The sequence below is a fragment of the Osmerus mordax genome, chromosome 26, assembly GCF_038355195.1.
Source record: "Osmerus mordax isolate fOsmMor3 chromosome 26, fOsmMor3.pri, whole genome shotgun sequence".
In the NCBI taxonomy this organism is placed as follows: domain Eukaryota; kingdom Metazoa; phylum Chordata; class Actinopteri; order Osmeriformes; family Osmeridae; genus Osmerus; species Osmerus mordax.
In genome coordinates, this window is record NC_090075.1 from 7499701 (window position 1) to 7525785 (window position 26085).

At 50.3% G+C, this 26085-nt stretch overlaps 1 protein-coding gene across 1 annotated transcript in view; it reads right to left on the minus strand.

Moving 5' to 3' along the window:
• Positions 1–3073: 3073 nt before the first annotated feature.
• The window catches only part of kdm4b (lysine (K)-specific demethylase 4B), a gene marked incomplete in the record, with an annotated part of 41375 nt that continues 18363 nt past the window's right edge, over positions 3074–26085 (minus strand). Inside the window, 14 exon segments of the mRNA XM_067229696.1 lie at positions 3074–4874; positions 5180–5272; positions 6665–6784; positions 7346–7507; positions 7860–8048; positions 10609–10717; positions 11688–11743; positions 11860–11936; positions 14726–14924; positions 15160–15320; positions 15947–16064; positions 16259–16440; positions 17097–17326; positions 22247–22443. Coding sequence (XP_067085797.1) covers positions 4413–4874; positions 5180–5272; positions 6665–6784; positions 7346–7507; positions 7860–8048; positions 10609–10717; positions 11688–11743; positions 11860–11936; positions 14726–14924; positions 15160–15320; positions 15947–16064; positions 16259–16440; positions 17097–17326; positions 22247–22443 — 2355 coding nt within the window.

Here is a 26085-nt window from a genome sequence, read left to right on the forward strand (position 1 = left end):
AATGTAATTTGCATGCAAAATAGGTCTACCCGAACCAGCGGACAAAAAATTCTACCCGCGGCAACACTTCGAAAGTAGCCCAATTCCGCGGGAAAACCGCAGACCTGGCAACACTGGTAGGCCTGCATATTTCAGACTGGTTCTTCTTCTTCGTGGTCCCCAACCTCTGGTCCGAGTTTTCAAAGAACACAAGTGCAGTAGACGCTAGGCGGCAAACCCATTTATGTAATTATGTCGCATATGTATCTATATATGTATTGGTCGCAAACAGTCAACACTGCACGTCCTTGGGTCCTGAGCCATACTCCTGCCACATTTCAACTTCTACAGTGCCCAGTTCTTCAGATAATTGTGCCACATAGCCTACGCACAGAGAGACAAAGAGCCAGACACACAGATATTCCTGGAATTAGATTCAGTCAACCTCTTTTGGCTTCTTACTGTAAGTCGCTCTGGATAAGAGCGTCTGTTAGAATGACTCAATGTAAATGTCTTAATGTAATACGTGTTTAATACTCAGAATTGTATGATACAAGTTCCTCGGGAGGAAAGCTCTATGTTGGAAACACGTTAAAACGCACCAATTGTTGTGTTGCATTGCATTTTTGTTTCAAGACTTTCCAAATAAACTAACACATTTACCAAAAATGCACATTCATTTCCTCAAAACATAATTGTAACAGGGAAAGGTGAGAAAAAAAGTGAGAGAACAAGCATGTGTGAGAGCCAAAACAAGGAGGGAGTGTTGGGTTGTAATACGAGTCAGTAGCATGTCCCCCATAAATGCAGGCCATCTTAGAAAGGGAGCAAAAGAAATAGGAGGCATGTGGTATATGCAGAGAAAGTCTGCAGTCGCTGCAAGACTAATGGGCCGATTAAGGGCTCTGAGGGAGCAGTCATTTGTTTGTCTTCCGTGACTGGATAAGGATGCACTTCATTAATTAGGTCCACACTTACCAACAATGTTTTTCATCTCAACTTGGTGCCCTCAGTCTTCTGCTGCTCTCCCTCTCCTATGACTAAGCCATTTAATTCCTAATTCTAAACGCAAAGTGTGGCCCATTAAAGCAGAGCATATCTCTTTTGAATATAAATGACACTCAAGTCCTCTCATCTCCAACAGATTGATAGAAGAGAGTTTACAACTCGCGGCTCACCCAAAGTAAAAGGGCACGGATGGACTAACATCGGTTTGCTCTCGTCCTATATATTCTCGGTCCGAGTACAGGTTGGGGCCGTACTAACATTGCTGATTTGTCCTTTCCAGTCCCAATTACTGGTTGCTTTTACCCCTGGAAGGGTTCAAACTTATAAAGAAATAAAAACTTTAGTTCCTGTTTGAGTAATTGCAGAGCTGGCGAGTTGCCAGCACCGTTGCGCCAGTGAAAGAGCCACTTTGGAATGTTAATGGCAGCTCTGGGGAGGGCGTTGCAGCCTAGCCATCCACAGCACCAGCTTGTGTGCGTGTTCACGACATGACACCGAGACCCACCATGCCCAGAGGATGACACACACACAACACACACACACACACACAACACACACACGTCTTGCTCTCTTGTCCCCCTCCACCCCACCCCACCCCAACTTTGGTCCTGTCTACCCACTGTGCCAGCTGTAATTAGAGAGACTCGTTCACTTCAAACAACTAGACCCCCCCCCCGGCTCCCCCAAGCCAGAGGAATGGACGGCCCTGCTGGTGAGACCTTGGCCCCCAGTACATTTTCAGCAGCGTTTCATCATTAGACTTCAAAAACAGCGCCGCGTGTGCGAGGCTAGACGAGGCCGAGTATGAGGGATGAAAACAAGCCTTGTAGCTAAAGTGCTGCTACGCTCTGGCGAAATGTCACAGAATACTGGGCCATGAAACCAACACACACACACACGTCCCCTTTCTTCCCCCCCATCACCACTTATTACCCACAGCCTACCTTCACAGGGGGGTGCGTAATCATAGCTGGCTGAAAGATGGGGGGGCGGGGGGACGACGACCTGCATTCATTTGGAGCCAGCGGTGACTCCCATCAGCACAGCTGAATCCAATTGTGATGAGATACTTGGAGCACAGTGCAGAGGGCCCTCGCAAGATCAAACATCCCGTTTCTAAAAATACACCTTTTTGCATATGTCCATACAGGGTGGTGGAGGTATTTACATACGGAGATACCTCATGTGGTGGACACGCCAGCCTTTCCCCACACACACACACAGCTACACCATGTGACTTGCAAGTAATTGAAACACAAACTATTTCTTGCAGTGCTCTGTCTAGTCTCACATCCCGGCCAATGACGCACTAAGATGAGCGACATCACTCAGCATTGACTTGAGGGTGGGTGGAGGGAGCACTCTCGATTCACTGTCTAGCATGGCTGACAAAGCCGTGATGCCTTCAAGTAGCTATCGGACACTACAGCCCAAACAACTGCAACATTTGTGACGTTGACATGGTCCTCCTCTCTGAAAAACATGTATGCCTGCTCCCTATCATTGGGGTGGAAACATTTCCAGTTGTTCAGCAAATAGTTCTTGGGGAAACATTCTTGTTAAGCATTGACTTTGTTTCCCATTGATCTTCAGTCCCTCAAGAAGGCTCCATCAGACTCCAGAAGATTCTTCCAGCTCAGTCTCCTTGACACCCCCTGTGTCAGTCAAGAAGCACACCAGATCTATGCATTTCTGAAGTACAAATGAAGCCTTAGTGAGGGACTAAAGGTTGTTGAGAGTATGAACAAAAATAACATCTCTCTCCTCCTCGCTCTCCTTTTCAAGTGCGGCTCGCAACAGCGTGGCGCTCGAGAGTCGACGGCGGCCGCTCGGCACCTCTTCTCTCCGGCTACACGGACAAAGGCTCCTGTCTGGGTGTCGTGGCGGGCGTCCCATCGACGCGGCACGACAAGGGGGAGTGGTAATAGTGGTAGTTATACCTCCGCTGAGCGCAATCGCTCCATTGGAGCAAAGTCACGTCCTGGCAGGCTGGTGGGGAGAGCAAGGCAGGCTGGGCGATGACGGAGCGATGACGGAAGGAAGGGAGACAGAAAATATGGCAGGAAATCCTGGAAGCCGGCCACCACTTGCAACCCAGTATTTATTTCTATGAAATAGACCCTTTCGTGGTGGATTTGAACATTGGAACGTGGACTTGTCGACGTACTGTCGCGATGACAAAAAAAATTGACATGGCTAGTATGACAGACATTTGATTTGCATACAGATGAAATGTAATTATGTACAATGCAGCACAATGAGTTCTACACTTTCTCAGTAGTCCTAAATCCCTGTAGCACTTTGTAAGATCGCGACACACCATTTTGAAAACATTTTAAGTTGATTTGTATGCTTACCAGAGTAGAAATTCAATCTCTAAAACTTGCAAAAATAATTGTCAATTTTATAATGAAACGTATTTCTTACTCAGTGAAGTCGTTTCATATATTAACAAAATAAGTTTAGAAAGAATGCAGTGATAAAAACAGCAAATTGAATAGTATATAACATCAAAATGTATTTTTTTTTTTTTAGGAAGAATGCTACAAAATAACCCAGAAAAGTCTGGTTTTGGAAAACAAGAGCTGAAAATGACCAGTTTGGTGTACGTCATTGATACAAGGTCACATTCCAGAACTACTGCAAGACATCTTCACAAAATCCAATGTTTCTGCAGACAAGATTAACAGGCATTCAACATATGCTTTTCCTTTGTACAAATATTATATCAATATGTGACATTAGACATTTAAATACCCATACACCATTATCGGTTCTCATCTCCTCCCAAATGAAATACCACACACTGAAACTGGACACAAATATATGCCAACAACTACATTTTCGTATTCCATCAGTTTGCGACCCATGTTTGCCTTGCTTCAAAAATAGATTTGTTGCTGGTAAAGTTATTGAACAACTGAACAGGCTTCGGAACTAGGACTTCACATGCCACCGTGGCCATGGGGTTAGAATTAGACTACTTCCTATAAAACCTATGCAAAGTGTTTCATTATTAATGATGCAGAGAGGTATGGTGTTGGTGGTTGTTCAAGTCTCTAAAGTTTACACAGTCTGGCACAATGGAGGAGCCACACAGGAGTGGGGAACAGTCTTCTCTTCTCACTAGGTGCTGCTGCTGCTGTTTCAGAGCAGGCTAAGCGACAAGGACGGGAAAAAGAACAAGAAAAGAGGACATGCAACAGCAATAAAAGTGTGTTTTTCCCCCCCCCTCCACTAACCTTCCTTTTAATTCCTCGAAGCACTAAGCACCAGACTGTGTAACGGACGCACTGTATCAACTGGCGCTGTGTTCGTTAGCACGGCAGCCGTTAGCATATCCGCTGTTAGCTTGGCCTCCATGAGCGTAGCCTCGGATGCCATGGCCAATGTTGGCATAGCCCATGCTCAACATCTGGTCTCTTTTAATACACTGGCCCTTGGCCCTCGTCCGGACGGGCTAAAGGTGGATCCTGAGAGGGGAAGTGGGAGTTGAGCAGCGTCTCCATGTACGACACGTAGCCGCTGCTTGGCGTGTAGCCGCTGGTTAGCGGCAGGGTCTGGGAGAAGGCCACCAGGACGGGGTCCTGGGTCAAGGTGGCGTCAAGGAGAGAGGGGTCATAGCTGGGCGCACGGGCGGACTCGGGTACGGTGGAGGAGTCGCCCCGGGGGGTAAGACAGGTAGTCAGCTGAGAGACTGGGACGGGGGAGTTAATACTGTGGTGTACTAGTACTGGCTGGGCCAATGGGAGGCCTGCGGCTGGGGGGCAGGGAAGGTGCTCCGTTGTGTCCATTGGGGTCTGAGGGGGTGCTGAGGGGGGTTCAGAGGGCAGGCAAAGCTTCTTGGCAGCTTGTGCTTCATCTTCGGATTCGTTGACTGGCATGGCCTGGAGCAAAGGAAAGAAAAACAGGGGGTGAAGACCCGTCGTAATCCCCTCTCATCCCTCAGACACAAGCCCAGGTTCCTCTTCCACTTTACTTGCCTACATGACCCATTTCTGACGTTCGGGGGAGGGTCCAGTGCTCTGGTGTAAATCTACACCCATACCCTTTGTGAAACTTTCCGAAAATGTCTTCTCTTCACTTGTTCCCTTTGCCACCATGTCTCCAACCTTCCCCATCTCTCCCTCCCTCCCTCTCTCCCTCCCTCCCTCCCTCCCTCCCTGGGTGTGTGGTGCTGGGGGTGTCCTACCAGACGCGCCCGGACCCTCTTGGGCAGTTCCTGGTCCAGAGAGTGAATCTCGCTGTGCTTCATTAACATCTGGGTGTGGTCCTGGAACTCGACCTGGAAGCAGGGGATGAGATCTTGTGAAAAAGTGGTGAAAACCAGGAAAAAAAGTGGACAGCGATAAAAATGGAAAATAAATTCAGGGAAAATTAAGGTCGAGTATGTTTGTATTCCAGTATGCAAACCAATCTACATCAGTGATTAAGTGGGTGCAGCACAGTGGCAGTGAGATAATAGGACACTAGCCTCATTAGCATAGGGGGGGAAATAAATATTGCGGTGGTGGGTGATGGTAAAAGCAAAAAATAAAATAAAAAAAAGTGTTCACAAAATGTACAGAAATACAGAGACAAGGTCAAGCTTGTGACCCCTGACACAAGAGAGCAGCTGGAGGCTTGTTTTGCTTTTACGAAAGCCCAGTTCCGCAACGCTAATGGCTCAGCGCCGGCACAAACCGACAGCTCCCAGACGATAAGACAGGGGAGGTTGAAGGAGGGAGGGACGAGGGGGAGAGTGGGGTGGTGGGTAAAAATGTTAACACTTTCGAAATATAAAGTTGTTGTTTTTTTTGGTTGTTGTTTTTTTCCATTCAAGTGTTGCTATTATATTCGAAAATGGGTGTCTGGAAAGAGCGAAGCACAATAGGGGGGGGACGAAATGGGTGTATACCAGAAGAATGCACACAGACACAAACCATTCAACGCAGACACAAACCATTCAACGCAAACAATCACCAAAGCGCACAGCGACTTAATAAACACCAACAGCCAAACGGGAACTGTTTTGAACGATCTGTTGTGTGAAGAAAGTGTGTGTGTGTGTGTTTGTACTGGCTGAGCGTGAGATGACTGCTGATGCGTTTTGAGATTTACAAGCTGTGTGCGTGTGCGTTAGAAAGAGAGACAGAGACACAGAGAGACGGAGAGAGAGATAACACAAAACGCCTGGTCTCTGTATGGGAATAGTGGGCCAGTTCTGAGGAATACCCAGCCTGCCTCAGCGCTTCACACTTCATAAGCACTCTGCCCCCGACGGAGCAGAAATCCCACCACCATAGAGATGGGTGGTTCCAGGGGGCTAACCCTCTATCCTCTCCAAACTTTTTCGTCGCCGTGCCGACATCGACGAGGTTGCCCCGTCGTTTCTGCGTGTGGCTAACTATCTCGCTGGGAGTTTGAAGTTGGGCTACGGCACTGGAACGTCGTTAGTGCGTGTGTGTTCCGACCTCTGTGGGCTGTATGGACATACTGATGTCATTGTGAAACGACATCGAACATCTGAATATTTTAAACTCCTGAATTTGTCCTTTTTGTCGAAAATTCCGCACACGGGTCGTTGTCGTGATGAAGACGATAAAAAAATCAAATTCAGTTGGAGAATGGAGTGAGTTTGGTTGCGTGTGTAAGGGAAGGTGAGTTGAACACGTCTGTGTGCCCGCTCTCCCCTTACCTGGTAGTGTTTGTGGACGTGCTCCCTGACGAAGGAGGCGTTGAGCACCTGGCCGTCGGCGGTGTGGACCACGGTGACCTCCCCCTCCTCTGGGGGACCGTTCTGGAGACAGTCGTGACTCTGGGGGCCGGGAGGGGGGCACAGAGAAGCGATGGGTAGGGGAGGGGGGCACAGGGAAGCAGAGGAGAGATGGGTAGGGGAGGGGGGCACAGAGAAGCAGGGGAGAGACGGGTAGGGGAGGGGGGCACAGAGAAGCGATGGGTAGGGGAGGGGGGCACAGGGAAGCAGAGGAGAGATGGGTAGGGGAGGGGGGCACAGAGAAGCAGGGGAGAGACGGGTAGGGGAGGGGGGCACAGAGAAGCAGGGGAGAGATGGGTAGGGGAGGGGGGCACAGAGAAGCAGGGGAGAGATGGGTAGGGGAGGGGGGCACAGAGAAGCAGGGGAGAGATGGGTAGGGGAGGGGGGCACAGGGAAGCAGGGGAGAGATGGGTAGGGGAGGAAGAAGAAGAGGCAAAAGGGAGGAGGGACAACAACAAGAGGGTCATTTAGCCGGAGCATCTCCACTGCGATATAATAAAGAGATCTGAGCGGGAACAAGCAGTCACTGAACACCGGACGAGTTAAACGACGCCGGCCAATCGAGCGTCTGGCCGGCGGGGGTGGACAGGAGAGAGGACTGACCACTACGTTCTCGGGGAAGAAGTTGTCGCAGTACGAGCCATCGTCGAAGTTGATCTCGTAGCAGGTGGTCGTTGCCGTGCCGATGATGGTGCAGGGGTAGTAGCAGCGGTCCTTGTAGCGACCTACCACTTTGTCACCGATCCCCAGTTCCTTCTGCCGCATCTTGAATATGTGATATAAATGATGGATATAAATGATGCCATATATATCATACACACATATATACACACACACACACAATTACATATGGGACAAATATATACACAGGTGTAAGAAAAAGCCCAACATAGACCACTACTCTGAGCCCTGTGCAGACGTCTCAAAATGTCTAACAGTGTCAGATTGTTAGATCTGACCACGGATGGCTTAAGGTCCACTGCACGGACCACACACAGAATACACTCTAGGATGACTTGGTACAGTGCATGTTCCTGAACGTAGCTGCAAATGTGTCGAGGCAGTTTTGTGCTGTGGCCCCTCCCCCCCCACCCAGCGCGTTTCTGTGAAGCCTTACCCTCGGATAGGTCATCCTGTGCTTGTGGCAGGTGACGGACACCACGTAGGGCCAATCGGCCGGCCTCATGAGCACGCCGGCGATGTGGGCGCAGGTGACGTGGAAGGAGGTGGAGCAGTTCTCGTAGGAGCACTGGATGCAGGCGCCGCGTGGCTGCTGCTTGCTGAACTTGTGGCAGTACACGCATCTCTGGAGAAGGACGGGAGATGGGGGTGAGTCCAAACTGGCCCTGCGTGCGGCCACTACAGCCGAAACGAGTGCGCCACTTCATGCATTTTCTCAGGAGGAGTTTCTGAGGACATTCAAAGTTTCATTTTTTTCTTTGCTTCAAAATAACTTGTTAGAAAAGGGGCCATCTTTTAGTTGAATTCTTTGTTCTTCAGGTGAGGATGTCTTGTAGTTATTAGAAGCCAGCGAGAACATTCCAGAGAAGTTCAGAGAAAGGTTTAAGGAGGAAGCAGAAGAGGTTTGAAGAACAGATTTGCGTTCAACTTTGGCCACTTTAATGATTAATGTTATTGTGTGTGTGTGTGTGGGGGGGGGGGGGGGGGGGGCACACGGACAAGTGTTGCGATGGGTGTTCCAAAAGCTGTAATTCTATCCAGTTTCTTAAAAATATATTTTTTAAGAAACTATTTATTTTTCTTTTAAACAAGCTGCTCTATGGTTCATTCGGTTTTTCAAAAGAACACAATTTCTCTCCCCCGCCCCTGAACATCCCTTTCTCCTCATCTTTTTTGTTCTCGTGCTGTCTGCACTGCTCGCTCTCTCTCTCTCTCTTTCTCTCTCTGAGTCCGCTTTCCTCGCTCACTCGTTTCAAGCCTCTTCTCCAACCCAAACACTGTCCATTGTGTCGAACCCCCCCCGCACACTTCCACCCATCCCATTCTTCCCCCTCCACACACACCTCCTCTTCTCTTTCTCTCTCTCTCTCTCTCTCCCCCCACCCTCAACAGATCTCGCTCTGCGCTTCCGTCACGGCCCAGTGGAGATCGATGGCAAAAAATTCTTTATTAAAATGTCAATACTTCATTTTGGCTCTCTAGTTGGGCCGAGCGGCGAAAATGTACAACAGCTCTCAATAGGGCCGTTGGCGGGGAGATATTTCTCCCGCCTGTCTGCGCTCTGATTGACCGCTCCTCCGGGCGGAGCTTACCCCCTCCCCCCCCGCCTTCCTCCCCCTCATTCCCCCGCCCCTCCTTCCCCCCCCCCCGCCCCCCCCTCCTTCCCCCCCCCCCCCCCCCGCCCCCCCCCCCCCCGCCCCCCCCCCCCCCGCCCCCCCTTGTGGGGGTCCACCGGACACAGTGGCGGAGAGGAGGGCGGCGATTTATGGACATTGGCAATATCCTGTTCCTTGGTTTGTTTGGTCATATAGGCCGGCCCTTCTTTCTCCGATTGGTCATCGGGAAATGGGGGGTGAGGGGGTTTGGAGGTTTACGATGGCGGCGGCGGGGTCAAATCTGACCAATGAGCAGTAAGGCGAACGACCGACTCCTTGCTAGTCTAGGAGTCAGGTGGCTGAGCGGTGAGGGAATCGGGCTAGTAATCCGAAGGTTGCCAGTTCGATTCCCGGCACTTCACCCTGCTTGCCTCGGGGGAATGTCCCTGTATTCACTGTAAGTCGCTCTGGATAAGAGCGTCTGCTAAATGACTAAATGTAAATGTAGTCTATCCTTGCAGGTCTAGTTTGTGTCGATGCACTAGCGAACGTCGGATGTAACCTGACGTGACGGATAAAACTATGAAAATGGGAAAGTACCATTTCAGCTTGGCAGTGGTGGCAATTCGCCTGAACTCCTGTCTATCTACAGGAGTTCAGGCTTTCTGAGACAAAAAGAGACAGAGCGCCAGCGTCAGTCGTCAGTGTCTACTTCTGCCGACACCCGTTTGCCAAACGTTTGATCAGCCAGATCGTTAGCGAGCTGTTTTGCCTGCTCCTCCTTATCGGAGCGGGCTACAGAGGCAGAGCGAGAGAGACAGAGAGAGAGGCAGAGTGAGAGAGAGGCAGAAAGAGCGACAGACCGAGAGAGACCGAGGCAGAGAGAGAGAGAGTGAGAGAGAGTGACAGAGGGAAACCAGCTTTGACGGCTAGCGGCAACAAATGACATAGTAGTCAGAGAGGTAAAAGGTATTTGTAGATCTGTGACAATAAGCTGGCCGGGCTGACTGGAGGCAGGCCTCGGATCTGCCCCCCCTCATCCCTGGGAGGGATGAGGGGGGGCAAGGAGGAATGGGGGGGTGCCTCCCTGCCCTGAAGGATCAATGGGGTTCATTTAGCGCGGCGAGAAATGACACCTGATTATTCTGCCGTTCCGTTCGGACCATCCATTACTACCCCCTCTCCCTCCTCACGGCGCAAATACACCATCCATCCATCCAGAGGGGAGTGGAGGGAGGGAGGGAGAGTGACAGAAAGAATGAGAGATGGAGAGAAGGGGGTGGGTTTATACGACATGTACAGTACGAACGAGAGAAAGGAGGGGAGGAGGTGAAAGAGTGAGACGGGCGAGAGAGGAGACAGACGGAGACGGAGAGAGAGAGCAAGAGAGACGGGGGGGTGAAAGACTGTGAAAGAGGGGGGGGGGGAGAGAGAGAGACGGAGGTAAAGAGAGAGCCAGAGAGGGAGAGACAGATGGAGGGAAAGAGAGAGAGAGAGGGAGAACAACACAGGGAGAGACAGGTAGAGGGTAAGAGAGAGAAGGAGGTACAGACAGACGGAGAGACAGACAGGAGGGAGGGAGGGACTCACCAGGCTCTTCCTGGTGTCTGGGATGGAACTGACGTCCACCGGCTCCTTGGCGATGGGGTCCAGGAAGCGGGCCTCGGCCACGGCGATGGCACAGATCACGTGCACCCACCTGTGGACGCGACGGGAGACCCCTGTAACAGCACGCCTGCTCATACGGACACTGTCGCCTGAGGACTGACACGCACCACAGAGCTATGGCCCTGGAACCGTGCGACGGATAGAGCTATGGCCCTGGAACCGTGCGACGGATAGAGCTATGGCCCTGCAACCGTGCGACGGATAGAGCTATGGCCCTGGAACCGTGCGACGGATAGAGCTATGGCCCTGGAACCGTGCGACGGATAGAGCTATGGCCCTGGAACCGTGCGACGGATAGAGCTATGGCCCTGGAACCGTGCGACGGATAGAGCTATGGCCCTGGAACCGTGCGACGGATAGAGCTATGGCCCTGCAACCGTGCGACGGATAGAGCTATGGCCCTGGAACCGTGCGACGGATAGAGCTATGGCCCTGGAACCGTGCGACGGATAGAGCTATGGCCCTGGAACCGTGCGACGGATAGAGCTATGGCCCTGGAACCGTGCGACGGATAGAGCTATGGCCCTGGAACCGTGCGACGGATAGAGCTATGGCCCTGGAACCGTGCGACGGATAGAGCTATGGCCCTGGAACCGTGCGACGGATAGAGCTATGGCCCTGGAACCGTGCGACGGATAGAGCTATGGCCCTGGAACCGTGCGACGGATAGAGCTATGGCCCTGGAACCGTGCGACGGATAGAGCTATGGCCCTGGAACCGTGTGACGGATAGAGCTATGGGGGAGCGGGTGTGCATTTTGAACGGAAACAGAACTGTTTAACGAGTTAGCGACGGCTAGCTGGTTCTCCCTGTGGCGAAAAACTTAGACGGCCATGTTTTCAATCACAGTGGGCGGCCTCGTCTTATTCTACGAAAACGACGGATTTAAAGGGACACAAAGAGGGGAGGAGGCAGTGTTGGAGAATTCAGCCTTTGAGGAACCAGGGAAAGATATTCAAAACGTTGCTCGGAGGAAAGCAATCGTGTTTTCGGACACTGACCTGCTGTCTGTCGTCATCTTCAGAGCTCCTCCCCTTAGACTGCAAAGACAGCATTCCTATGATAAACACACACGGGTTAGGGTCCTACCTTGAGGTTTTGGTTAACCCCCCCCCCCTTCTTGAAGTCGAGTTTGAGGGAGTTGAGCGTGTCGGTGCGGGGTCAAGTACTCACCGCGGTCCGAGCGCCTGCTAAGCACCTGGAGCACTTCCAGCTCTGGTCTACCGACTCGGACTTAACACCATAACAGCCTGGCGAGGGAGAGAGGGAGAGAGTGAGGAGAGGGAGGGAGGGTGAGCGAGCGAGCAAATGAGAGAGAGAGGGTGGTTAAAAAGTGGACGAGAGGGAGAACGCGAAAGAGAGAGGCAGAGAAAGAGGGGCCTAGTTGTTGTCCAAATATTTTGAAATGATTTAACAATCCGACTTCCAAGCTTCTTGCACAGTTGGGTCCATTACACCAGTATTGTAGAATATGGATTAAAACACTTCAAAAACATTCCGATAAGACTACTTTAATCCTGACACTAATTTTATAGGAAAAGAAGTTTGCCACGCTAAGAGTATTTGTAGCCTTTGTATTGGGCCAAATAAAAGCTTGACATGGTGTACACGGGCGCTTGGAACACTTCTCTTTTGACAGGATTACTTTCTGCTTCGTGTGCTCTTAACAACACCCTTCGCTCCCTCTTCCAGTCTGACCAACGCTATCCTGGAAGGATAATGAACCGGCCGTCCTGGGTTCCCACACTTGGCTTTAGTGCTAATAAGAACCCAAGAGGCTGTAGTGTGTGTGTGTGTGTAAGTGTGTGTGAGTCTCACAAGCATGAGTGTGTTTGTGAGTGTGCCTCCCGTGTGTGTGTATGTGTGTGTGTGTGTGTGTGTTTGTGTGCGCGTCTGTATATACAGTTAGGTCCAGATTCCAAACACAAATACCCTACTTGAAATGAACTCTAGACCTTTTATCTGCTCCTTGTCAATGAAATAACCAACTCCCATGAGGGAATAACATACACCTGGCCATGGAACAGCTGAGCAGCCAATTGTCCAGTTACCTTTGGTCCCTTAAAAAGGGGGGGGGCCACATATAAAATGTGTTGTAATTCCTACACCGTTCACCTGATTTGGATGTAAATACCCTGAAATTAAAGCTGAAAGTCTGCACTTAAAGCACGTCTTGATTGTTTAATTTCAAATCCATTGTGGTGGTATACAGAGCCCAAATGATGAAAATGGTGTCAATGTCCAAATATTTATGGACCTAACTGTACGTCAACCCCCATGCCTGGACTGCTCCCAGGCATCTTCCGATCGTTGTGTACGAGCACACACGCACGCACACACACACGTGCACGTCTTCTCTACCTCCTCGTTGACACTGTGGTTTTCTTCCGAGCTCCGAGCGGAGCCCAGAGCTGTCTCGGGCTTTTCACTTGAACTTGTTCATTAGCATGAGCGCGCCACTAACAATGTTCGCATTGTGATCTCAAACCACCAAACTGTAGTTACTGCTGCTCAAAATAGAGGTTTGGACGTCATCCGACACAGCTTGAGAACGGGTGGGGTGGGGGGGGGAGAGGAATAAAACAAACAAGGATACACACTCGCACACATCCTCAGACAGACACACGCACACACACACACCCTCACCCACACACTGTTAACAAGCTGTTTCTCTTTGCAAGCGACCCTGCTGACAGACTCCCTGGTCCCTTCTAAAAAATATTTTTTTTTTTTTTTTTACACAAAAATATAACTATACAACACCAACCATCTCCCCAGGAAAAAATAACAAGTGGGTAAGTAGGAGGAAAGTTTCTAGGCTGCTGCCATCAGAGAGCCTGGTTGTCTGTGCAGTAGGCCCAGGCCTTGACTGAACCCAGCAGCAGGAGGGCTCCCGGGGGCCTGAACACGGTCCGGAACATTCCGCAGGTTGGTGGAGCCTCCTGTCTATCTACTCAGTAGTCCTTAGGGGAAGATCCAAGCCGTGTGTGTGTGTGTGTGGTACATGTCCTTATATGACCTTGTTCGGTTGTGTGTGTGTGTGTGTGTGTGAGAAAGGGGGTGGTGGGAGGTATGTATTCTGTTTCAGTGTGCACGCATGCAATTACAAGGCCTTACAAGATAATGACTTCTTGAACTGATCTAATATGGTCTTGGGAATTGGAGGGGAGGCTACTGAATAAATTTCATTTTCATATGAAAGAAAATATGAAGATAAAAAATCTATTTGACACCAGTAGATGACTGAAAATATGAATTCCTTTAAACCGGCCCAGCACAATAACAGACAGCTACTGATAAGTATTCAAAATTTCCTTGTCTTCCTTCCAAACGATTGTTGCCACAGTCCCCATGAATATTCCATTTGCCTCGTCTAGTGTGTCGAGTTCACCTGAACACACACACACACACACACACACACACCCCGGGTGCTGGAGCGAGCGTGGAGGTGGGTACGTTGCAACCCTCCTTCGATTAGAGACCGGACCCCTAGGTGCGAAAGCTAACAGCTAATTGGCTACGCGGCTTAGCCTTAGGCGTGTCTGAAGAGACCACGTGACCCCCCCCCCCCCCCCTCTCGGTACTGGAGGGGGGGGGGGGGATCGCAATCCTCCTCCAAGGGAGTTCGGGTTGAGCAGCAGCAAATTAGCTAGAACGATTTGATTGGAATACGGTTCCTTGTGGGAGAATGGGGGGGATCGGGAGGGGCGGGGGGGGGGGGGGGGGTAGGTGTCGTGGGAAATGCGATGAATGTGGAGCGAGGATCCGCAACAGTGGGAATCCACAGGTCGTTACCTTGGTGAATTACTACGGGGGAGTGGGGGGGGGGGGATTTTTGGTAAACAAGGAGGGAGTCAGTCAGTAAGTCAGCTTGCTAGTAAAACGGACAAACGTGGACATTTGTGGCTGGTGGATACAGGACCTGCTGATAGTCCTGTCTGGCATGGCGTGTGAATATGTCCGTCTCCCTCTCCTATCCATTTTCCCATCTTGCTCTCTGACCGTTTCCGGCAGGTTCCCTGGCTCTGCGGGTACTCACTGGCATGGACCTGCAGGTCGCAGCAGCAGCAGGTCAGGAGGGGGCTGGTTCCGTCCTCCCCGACCAGGGAGGGGGAGGGCAGGGGCTCCGTGTTGTCGGGCCCGGCGCTGAAGCACATCTCGGGGACCAGGGGGCGCGTGCGGCTGCCGCGGAGTGTCTGGTAGGGGGGCTCGCTCCCCTGGGGGGGCTCCTTCTGGAACTGAGGGGAGCAAGGCAATGGTGTCAATGGTGGCAATTTTGGATTAAAAGTGACTGACGGCAATGTGTGCCGTCTGGTTCTACTGTCTAACTTTTATCAGTACATTTATAGATTTTTATTGGGTGGAAGGTATTTGTTCGCTAACGTCAAACTAATCATCGCTAATCACCACAAGTCGTTTCCCTGAGTAAATACGCTGGAGGCTGACTGCAGTGTGGCCTCGGCCGGCCCTGACCTGCGTGTAGGGGCAGAACAGGGTGCAGATGGCACAGTGGGGTTCCAGGGTCGCCACGGCACCGTTGAAGGCCTTCTCCGCCTGGAAGTTGGGCTGCCGGTTCTGCCACAGGTGTCCGGCCTTCTTCACGTCGCCATCCAGTGGCCAGGGGGAGAACACCTCTGGGGGGGGGGGGGGGGGGGGAGAGACACACAAGGGTACGGTATCAGCTTCTGTATCACGGCGAGCGTCGACACCCCCTCCCCCCTCCCCCACTACTCCCTCCCCTCCCCGCCCCTCCCTCAACCTGAAGGACAAACGCTGGCTGTGTTCCCAGGGTGCCTTCTCAAAGTGACTTTGAGAACAGGTAATTGGGAGTCGTGATCCCTGGATCGATACGTGTCAGTCAGGAAATAAAGGAGAGAGGGAGCACGGCCGGGTGGGTGGGGAGGGACAAGAGGTGGGGATCTTAAAGTCAAGAATACATAATTCCCCCTGGGGGGCAGCTTTCTGTCAAGGAGACGCGTCGCTCTGTCTGCTGCGAAGACCCCAGTTCGAACCAGAAGTTAAAGTCTCTATATATACACACACACACAGGAAAACTGCTTTTTGCACCTTTCTTTAATGGCGCTGGGAACAATTTCTACGGTACCACGCGCGCTAAAAGCTACGCTAATCCATTAGCGCTCGCTAACGTCGTCAGTTCATCGTCTCTGGACTAAAGCTACCGGGGGAGGAATGTTAAAAGTTGGACGTGGACAAAGGGCAGCGGCAGAGACGACTGACCCTCCCTCTCCCTCCCGCCTACCTTCGCTGCTGGAGGGGTCCTGCTTGACGATGGAGGGGGGCGAGCGCAGGGGCGGCTTCATCAGGGGGTGCCTCCTGCTCTTCTTCACCTCCACCGTGGTCTTCATCTTGGAGTACGACTGAGGAGGACAGTGAGGGGGACCTCGGTGAGCGCGACCAGACACTCGGGAGAGAGGCACCGGGGGATTCGAGATACTGTGCGCCTCTGAACTGTACAGCCTGACAGGGCTCGTTTAAATCTCTCTAAATCTCTTAAAAATCTTGATCAACATACTGACGGAGCACCGTGAGTCCAACATCCACCCCAGCCTACCTGACTCTTTCCTTCCGGCTTGTTCTCTGTGGCGCCGTGGACGTCCGGACCCGAGCTGGCGGAAAACTGCTCAAAGGCGGCCTGGAAGTTCGCCACGGGGTCGTTCATAGCCGCCGCCTTCTTCTTTTTCTTCTTCTTGCCGTTCTCCGTCCAGCTCTCGGGGTCAGTCGACGGCGTGCGCTCTACGGTCGGCAGGGGGGACGGAAGACGTTTAATCTCTTTTTGTTACGGATGAGAAACCCCAAAAAGCCGCGTCACATGTTGTTATCGATTATGCTATTGCTACCCCCGACGTCCGAGCACCCGTAAACTCGATTCTTGTAAATGTGCAAGTTTGCCAGGGACGTGCTCAGACGATTATTTCTTTGCTCTCCCTCGGAAGCAGGATTTTTATGTGACAGAATATTTCCTCGCTAGGGAAAGCGCGTGGGAGGCCCGTGAGAGGAGGTGTCAAACATATCCTGTACTTTTTCCATTCGCGTCTGGTTCTCACCAGGGAGAACAGGTGACTGGGCCCCTCCAGGCAGGGGGAAACACGCCACTTCGCTAACGAAAGGACGAGAGGAAGAATGTTCCAGAAGGGATCGTTTGACAGGGAAAGATTGGTTACCTGGGAGTAATGTTACGTCCTTGGATAACCTGGCTCAAGATTTCCCCCTCCGATTTTCGGGCTGTTCTTTTCCCACAACTGACTAGTTAAACCCATCGTGCCACATACTGTACTAGCACCTCCTCATCGCCTGCCCTCCACCTTTACTATGCCCACCACTCCTCCTCCTCCATGATGCTCTCTGCACTGCTCATCCCCTCCCTCCCTCCAGGGATCTATTCTCCTCACCCTGCTCGGCCAGCGCGGCGGCGGCGGCCTCCTGCTCCTCCCTCTCCATGGCCTCCAGGGTGAGCAGGGCCTCGCGGTCCAGCCGCTCCTGCCGCTGCTGCCGCCGCTGCTCCTCCCTCTCCTCCACCTGCCGCTGGTAGTCGGCCAGGTCCAGCTCCACGCCCGCCTCCTCCAGGGCCTTCACCTCCTCCGGGCGCAGGCGCCGCAGCTGCTTCCTCCTCTGCTGGGCCCTGGGGGGGGGGGGGGGGGGGATACACAAAGCATTGGTATTATTTCTCAACGGCATTTGTCCGGTGACCAATAGAAATCACCCCCTTCACCACGCCTCCACGTCAAAATCATGCCAAAACCCCAATGTGAGACAGAAACAGAATAGCAATAGTGGAAAGTGAGACCGTAATCATATAAAATGAAATCCGATGTCATCCTGACAACGTCAACCGCGGTGCATGAGATGATGTTTCTGGGAGAGCCAGAACTCTCCGGGCGCTGTTCGGGGTCAAGGCAGACAGGTGCATGACCTCAAAGTGTAAGTTGTTAGAACAGGAAACGCCTTGTCGCCTAGGCGACTTGGAGCCAGGCAGATGATTGGCATGGATGTAACCCAAGGTTACGGGTCAGGCGGCCTTGATTTTGGAAGCGCCCAGCAAAGTGCGAGGGGTCACACACACACACACACTCCAGTAGGGCTGCAACAAACTATTATTTCGATATTCGACTAATCCAACGATTATTAGACCGATACTGTATCTTTAGTCTCTTTCCCGAAATTCAGCCTTTGTGCAGAATTACAGCCACTACGAGCAGTCCAAGAATGAGCTTTCCTCAGGACGTGCCATTTCTGTGTTTATAGCTTTAAATGCTATGAGGAGGAGAGAGGCGGGGATAACTGCCATGCTTCGGTCGTTTGCAAGCCATGATGTATCTCGAGGAAAAAACTATATCACGCTAGCACGGTCGTAGCTCATTTTCTCATTGGTGGGGCAAATTCTCTGAGCGGGCAAAGCAGAGAAAGGGGGAGGTAACCTTTCCTCTTATGATGACATAAGAGGAACATTGTCAAATCGGAGCGTTAGAGATTTCATTTTCTCAAAGGTGGAGAAGAATACCCAGGGCTTGACTCATATTAATGTTAAATAACATCCTAAAGTGAAATGTTCATGTCAAGTGACCTTTAAAGCATTGTTTCAATCATTTTTTTGCTTTAAATCTAAATAAAAAACAACAAATAAGTCAGTTGCACTAGACAAAAAAAATGTTGGAATCTAAACAAATCTCTTAAATTAGGCAGCAAATGTAAAAAAAAAAAGTCAGATGATGTTGCAAGAGTCTTCTGATGAAGATAATGAAGGATTAATTAAAAAAATATGTTTTTGTAAGTTTTTTTGTTTTTACTGGATAAATATTAGAAAAACAGAATGAAAACTTCAAAGACCCCAGGGTCCATTGTTCACGTGCAATGGTAGTCCCAAAAGCAGTTCCTTTCCTCTGAAAAGCAGACACGGAGATTGAACTTTCTGAAGAGCGTATTAGAATATCCTTTTATGCAGTGTCTGCAGTGTCCTCTCGTCTTCACCGGAAATGTACGACCACGTCCCTGCGCACATCCGTTGGTGGTTCACATTCCCTCTTGGCTGGGACCCCATTTGGTGGACCCCCATTACCTTAGGATGGTCTCTTCTGAGCAGTCAAAGGTCTTTGAAGTGTCACAGTTATCGACGTCAAAGGGCTCCCACTGGCTGAAGATGGCCGCCCTCTCCTTGGTGTGTTGACAGCTGTTCTTGTCAGGATGAGAGGAAGCTAGTTGCGCCTGAAACAGTCTCTTGTTCAACATCTTTTTCTTGGGAATATTGAGAGCCTTGCAGTCCCGTTTGTAGAGAAGCCAGGCGTTGATCACAGCAATGAAAATAGTGTGCCAGAAGATGTAACTGTATCAGCGGTGCAATTTCATGAGGAACTTGTGTTTGGCTCCAAACGAGTCCAGCAAATCCACACCGCCCATGTATTTGTTGTATGCACCCACAATATGAGGTCTCTCAACTTCAATGTAGGATTTTTTCTGTTCCGAGCGTTGAATCTTTTGCACAGGATCAATGCCAGCAAAGGATGACACAAGTGTGACTGCCCTGTTGTCATACCACTTGACAGCGGATATGTTGTGGTTTGGTTGGCCTGTGTTGGTTTGCTCGATGTCCTTACCATCATCATCATTAGTTGGACAATCAGTGGGTCTCTGATTCTCTTTTTTCACTTCCTCAACATTTTCAACCACCTCATCACTCGAATCACTGGTGTCTGATTCCATGTCAACATCACTTTCTCCATTTTGGATAGTGTTGTAGGAAACAGACATCCATAGAAGGTAGTAGAAAAAAGTAGTCGAAGGCAAAATATCTTTCAACAGCTCAAGGCAGCTCGATGGTTTATTTCGGCATGGCAGATGTGCATTCACAAACACATACAGGGAAAGACAACCACATTTCCTTGGACATCTCATTATATAGACAGATATGAGGCACAATCCCCCTCCCTGCCTGATATAATGACATAACCTTCTAGAACATTCTAGAAGGTTCTTTAACCAGTTCCTAACCACCCCACAACTGCGTGCGCATTCTCTGGCTCCTAAAATGTGGATCAACTTCTCTCTTACTGGAAAAGCCCCCTCTACTTCACTACCCATGTCCTCGCTTCATCTCAACCCCAGTTCACCCCAACATGCTTAACCCGTTCCTACATCCTCCATCTCTCTCGGTTCTGGCCGAACTTACCACTTCCGATGCATGACTGTAGTCCCTTAAGACTAAGTTCATAGATGATTTGCTCCCACTCGCTGCAACCTGTCTCACTCCCCCCTTCCTTTCTGACAGGGCCTCTTCAGTTGAATGAGTCTACCATACACTGTTGAGCAACAACAGCCTATTTTTCTCAGGATACAATTTCCTTTCTCATACTTAGTTTGCCTCTTCTCCCATCATATTATCCTTTGTTTCTGGTTAAATCCAGTTTAGAGTGGAGTTTATTGACTGCGCAGGGTTTCTTAACTACGCAGATAAAAGTCAGCCATTTTAGGCCCCAGAACCTGACCTGGGGTAACCTTCCCTGGTTTGCCCTGCTGTCCCATAATCAATTTCCCACAACAATAGCATCAATGACATCATGCACACTGAAGTAAACTCTCCTTGCTGGTGTCATTCTGACATGGACATAATAGACTATGTTCAAGTATACCTAATTCCAATGCAAATGTATCGTATTCATGCAATACATTCCACTGAAGGCACACAATACTGTCTGGCTAGCCTAATGTGCTCTCAACTTAACATTCTAAAAGGAAGATACAACCCCCCAGACCTCTTACATCCCCATATTGCAGAACATTCACACCTGTCCCTGAACAATGCACCATACATGCAACCCCCACATTCCAAAACATTCACACTTGTCCCTGAACAACCATCCTCCAAAGCATTCCACAAACAGTATCTGCCTTGTGCAACAAGCAGATCTTTGGGCAAACAAGCAAAGTCCAGATTTAAAAAAAACAGTTGACTATATTTCACTGCTAACATAGAAATAAGATTGATTTAGAAATCTTAAAATCTGGTCTGAACTGAAAATTATAACAAATAACCCATTTGTAGTGTGAATCATCAAATACATTATATTTTGTAAGTATTTATCCTGTATCTGAACATTCAAGAAGTGTAATGTCTCCTTGTAGAGTGCAAGGTGCAATTGCTATTTTAGCTTTTTTTTAAGAAAGACAAAACAAGCTGAAAATCAAATGTGATGCATGAATTTCACAATAACTTAGTATTTACATGAACTACATATTCGAACAATTACCTAAACAATTTTTTCATGGAATTTACTTACTTCAATGATGATATATCCAGTCAAATGAAACAAAGATTTTCGCTTCCAGGAAAGTTGGCTGGTGGAATGAGTTCATGGCCTTAAAGCGAGATCTATATACACATTTAGTATCCAATGGCATTGCAAGGCAATACAATAAGACCCAATGGCTATGAAAATGTGGTCTTTCAACAACGGGAGAACATTTTCAAATGGGAGAAAATGTGTTTTTTGGAGAGCTAAAGGTGACGTTGTAATATTACAAGGGGTCTTACAGGGTTAATGTTGATATATCCAGTCCAATGAAACAAGGAGATTCGCTTCCAGGAAAGTTGGCTGGTCCTATCCAGACTCTCGTACATTTCATTTGTACAGAGAGTCTGGCTTTGCTCCATTGACAAGCGTTGACTTCCTTGTAGGCGGGTACTCTGTTGAAGTCACGCCCCCCCCCCCAGATAGCCAGATCTATATACACATTTGGTGTCCAATGGCATTGCAAGGCAATACAATAAGACCCAATGGCTGTGAAAATGTGGTCTTTCAAAAAAAAGAATTGGGGGCAAATGTGTTTTTTTGGAGAGCTAAAGGTGACGTTGTAATATTACAACAAGGGCGCTCACAGGGTTAAGAGCTTCATTTGTAAGACAACAGGGTTCTACGGTGTTTGGTATACGTGAAATACTGCGTAATGCGTTTTTATCAACTGCTGTCGCTAACTGGCCATCTTGCTCAGTTCCAGCTGGAGCACACTCACTTCTCACCGTTTCCATGTCCTCTCGCGCAGGGATGTTTCCTTTTTAAATGTTCCAGCACGCACGTCGTGCTCCCATGGAGAGCAAGTGCCGCCGTGCACGCATTACAGGTGAAAGTATTTTTAGTTTGCACTTTAGTGAAACTTTCCTACACGAGACTTGTTCTGCTCCATTTGCACGCTGATATTTTAGCGCCGTTTTCCTCTATTGGATTGCATACGGGAGGGCTGCATTACAGTCTAGCGCTACAGCGCCGCACTGGTCAAATCACGTTATTGCAGGGACTTAAAATAGGTTCTATGAGATCAAACGACTTGTCGACAACAACAAAATGTGTCGACAATTTTTTATAGTCAACGTTGTCGATAATGTCGACTAATCGTTTCAGCCCCACACTCCAGACAAATAAAACACACACCCCAGGCAAACGACAGAAATACGCACGTACACACACACACACACACACACACGTCTAATTCCCAAACGCACAAATCAAACGCAAAACACACCCCATGCAAACATACACGCAGACAAACACACCTGCGCAGGAGCATCTCCTTGCGGGTGACCCGGTTCTCCCTCCAGAGCTGCAGCTGGGGGCTGTCCAGGGTGGTGGGCCTCTGGTGGTCCAGCTGGGTGCCATCCTTGCCGCTCTTCCACAGCTCGTAGCGCTCCGGCTGCAGGCTCCGCACAAACACGTCCATGGAGATCTTCACCATGTCCTTACGACACGTACACTGGGGGGGGGGGGTGTAAAGAGAGAGAGAGGGGGTGAAGGAGAGAGCGAGACCCATTTTGTACACGTGGCGGGGGGAGGGGGTAGAGGAGAGCGAGAGACCCATTTTGCATTTAGCTCGGCTCAGTCGGGGCCTTGCGGGCCAGTTTGAGGTGCAGGAGACAGTAGAGCTCCAGCCAGCAGGTGGAGGGTGGGGGTGCTACGCTATCTGGCAGTCCAAGACCACGTAGGCCTACTGACCAGACACAGAACGCTGGAAACATCCGTCCAGCACCACTCTCTTCTCTGTTCGGTAGAAGAAGTTACAATAGGCGGGGGGGAGGGGGGGGGGGTATTGTTTTGTTCCAGCAGGAGAGCTCTTGCCCAATTAAAATCGCTTCTCGTTTGAGAACAGGAGAGAGGAAGATGACATGTGATGATTGCTCGTAAAAAAAAGGGCTATACATATAAAAGTGATTTGATGATGATGATGATTGTGGAAAAGTAAAAAAGAGACTGCAGGGATGGGATGGGTGGTCTGTTCACAGAAAGACAATCCTGCCCAAAAACCACCCAGCGTGAGTGAGTGAGTGAGTGAGTGAGTGAGTGAGTGAGAGAGAGAGAGAGAGAGAGAGAGAGAGAGAGAGAGAGAGAGAGAGGGAAAGAAAAGGCGTAAAAAAAGAAAGAAGAGAAGCTGGGAGGCAAGTGGGGGAGAGAAGAGCGTTGAGATGATATGAAGACAGCCCAGATAGGTGCGTGTGAGAAATAAAGACAGAGAGAGAAACGAGGGAGGGCGGAGAGAGGGGGGGGGGGGGAGGTGAGAGATGAAAATAAAAACTAATTTTCTTCTGTGCCCCGGCTGGTGTATTACATTTTAGCTTTATTTCCTGACTTGCACTGAGAGCCTTATGTTCAATTACCGGGAACATTCTTCAACACACTGGCTGAGACAGAGAGGAGGAGGGGGGGGGGGGGAGACAGAGAGAGAGAGAGAAGGGGAGGTGGAGAGGAGTGGGTATGGGAATAATAACCAGGACAACAAGGCTGCAGCCCCCGCAAAAACAATATCCACACTACATCTCATCCGTGGTGCACTTGAGGGACGAAAACAAGAACCCGGGGTGTGTGTGTGTGTGTGTGTGTGTGCGGTGGCGCAGGGCTGCCAGGCTGATTGGAGCTTTCATAAAAACTTCGGCCGGTACAGGAGATATATGATATATACCGTAGGTGTGCGAACGCCACAGATGCTAATGAATCCCAGATGAATGAGGCTCTTTGAAATCAACCCTGCTGTACTGTTGGGGGGGGGGGCAGGGGGGGGGGCACAGGGCAGATCTATTCATAAATATACAAGGGGACACGGGGGGGGGGGGACACGACTTTATTCAGATGAGGATGCATCGGGAGTCGCACACCAAACCTCTCCTGAAACAACTCTGTACAAAGCTTTGCAGCCAATGAGGCTTGAAAGCCAGCTTCCTGTCCTAATGAAGATCACGGGGCGTAGCTGTCTAAACAGATCCAGATAACAGGCTTGGGGGAGGGGGGGGGGGAGGAGACTCGCCCCTTTTAACTCTGATAAATAACACCCTCTTGGTGTCTTTTAGTGCTGCAACTTTGATAAGATAATCTCCTGCGAAATTGCAATCGCGCAAAGACATGAAAACCTGTGTGGGAGCCGTTCGTGTGGGAAAGTAGAGTCGAAAAAGGAAATGGTTCCTCCGTAAACCTGCTCACGACGACGTCTGTGGATTGTCTTGAGTAAACCAGGTCCTGATTTTCTGCTAGGAGACATTGGTGTTGAGCTTTTCCCAAAATGTATTTTCAGGGTCGTTTTGAGCACCATAAGCCTGTGCCATCGAGCTCCAGTATATTAGAGAGAAGACTGATCTCTCCAAGGTCGATATCTCCAAAACTCTCCCCCTCACGGCAGAACAATCTAGGTGGATAAACAAGTTAGAAGTAAAGAAGAATTTGTAATACAGGCTGGAATTGTCCCTCGAAGAAAACAATTTCACCTGGTACTTAGCGACGTCGCCTCAAAAGGTGGACAGGTTCATTGAACAAAAGGACGGGATTTTGCGGGTGTGTGAACTGAAATGGGCTTTTTAGGTATGACAGGCGCGGGGGGGGGGGGGGGGGGGGGGGGGGGGGAAACACGACCATTTCCATACCGCTAACGCCGCCAAGCTCAGCCGCGCCCGACGAGAACGCAGTCGCATCGTGTCTGCCTTAAACTGCACACCGCTGACACAGCCTGCACACGCTCACAGCGTTTCGCCGACGCCTAAATGTCCCTGCGGCGGATGAGCACTTCGTGTTCGAAACTCGTGTTCTACGGTTTTGATGTCACAACAGCGTTCGTTCCCCCAGCGACAAAGCGGATGGCAACGGCACGTTCCAATTGCCTGTCACACCTGAGAACGACTAGTTTCCAGAGAACTTTGACCTGAGGCGCGTTCGACGCCGCTTCCCACTTTTCTGAGGAGATATAATTGCTGGAGGACGAAGAGAGAGAGAGAGTGAGAGAGAGCGTCGCAGTGCGTTGGCAGGCTACCGTCTCGCTGATGTGTGAACTCTCGTTAGGTGTGTGAGCACACCTGCGCGTGAGAACGCAGATTCTTGTCCCCGGTGTGAGCGTGTGTGTGCGTGCGCGCCTTACATCGCGTGTGAGATCGTACGCGTGTCGCAGTCGCGGAGTGTGTTCTCCCCTCCAGCATGGGGTTCTAGAGACCCTCGCTAATGAGCTTGTCCATTAAAAACGCACACGGAGGCCTGCAAACTCCAATAATTACTTTGTTTCCTGCTCGAGCCTCTCCTTTAATGACAACAGCTGCACAGACGGGGGGGGGGGGGGGGAAGAGAGAGAGAGAGAGAGAGAGAGAGAGAGAGAGAGAGAGAGAGAGAGAGAGAGAGAGAGAGAGAGAGAGAGAGAGAGAGAGAGAGAGAGAGAGAGAGAGAGAGAGAGAGAGAGAGAGAGAGAGAGAGAGAGAGAGAGAGAGAGAGAGAGAGAGGAGAGAGAGAGAGAGGAGAGAGAGAGAGAGAGAGAGAGAGAGAGAGAGAGAGAGAGAGAGAGAGAGAGAGAGAGAGAGAGAGAAGAGAGAGAGGAGGAGAGAGAGAGAGAGAGAGAGAGAGAGAGAGGAGAGAGAGAGCGAGAGGCGAGAGAGCAGCGAGAGAGAGAGAGCGAGAGGAGAGCAGAGAGCGAGAGAGAGAGAGAGAGAGAGAGCAAGAGAGGAGAGCGAGGAAGAAGAGGGCAAAGAGCACAGGAAGAGAGAGAAAGGAGAAGCAGAAACGGCGTTAAAGGAAGAGAAGAAGAGCTCGGAGAGAGAGAACAACAAAAAAAAGACGTGGAAAGGGGGAGAAACACACACTAATGAGTCTGTGGCGTGGCGGGCGCGGTCCTCGCCGCCAGACGCCCCGCGTCGGTTTCCGCCTGTCAACACAGGCCGGCGGACAGAGACCAGGCTCAGAGCGAGCAGCACAGGAGCCAGGCCCAGAGACAATGGATCGCCCGCGAAACTTAGCCCGAACTCACACACACACACACGTCAAACATGGACGGAGGCCCGTATTGGTTGTTTATGAGAAGACTCCTTAACACCGTGGTTAGTCACAGTGGTTATTTCTCACTGGAGATGTGCATTGGGCCCGAATCGTACTCGAG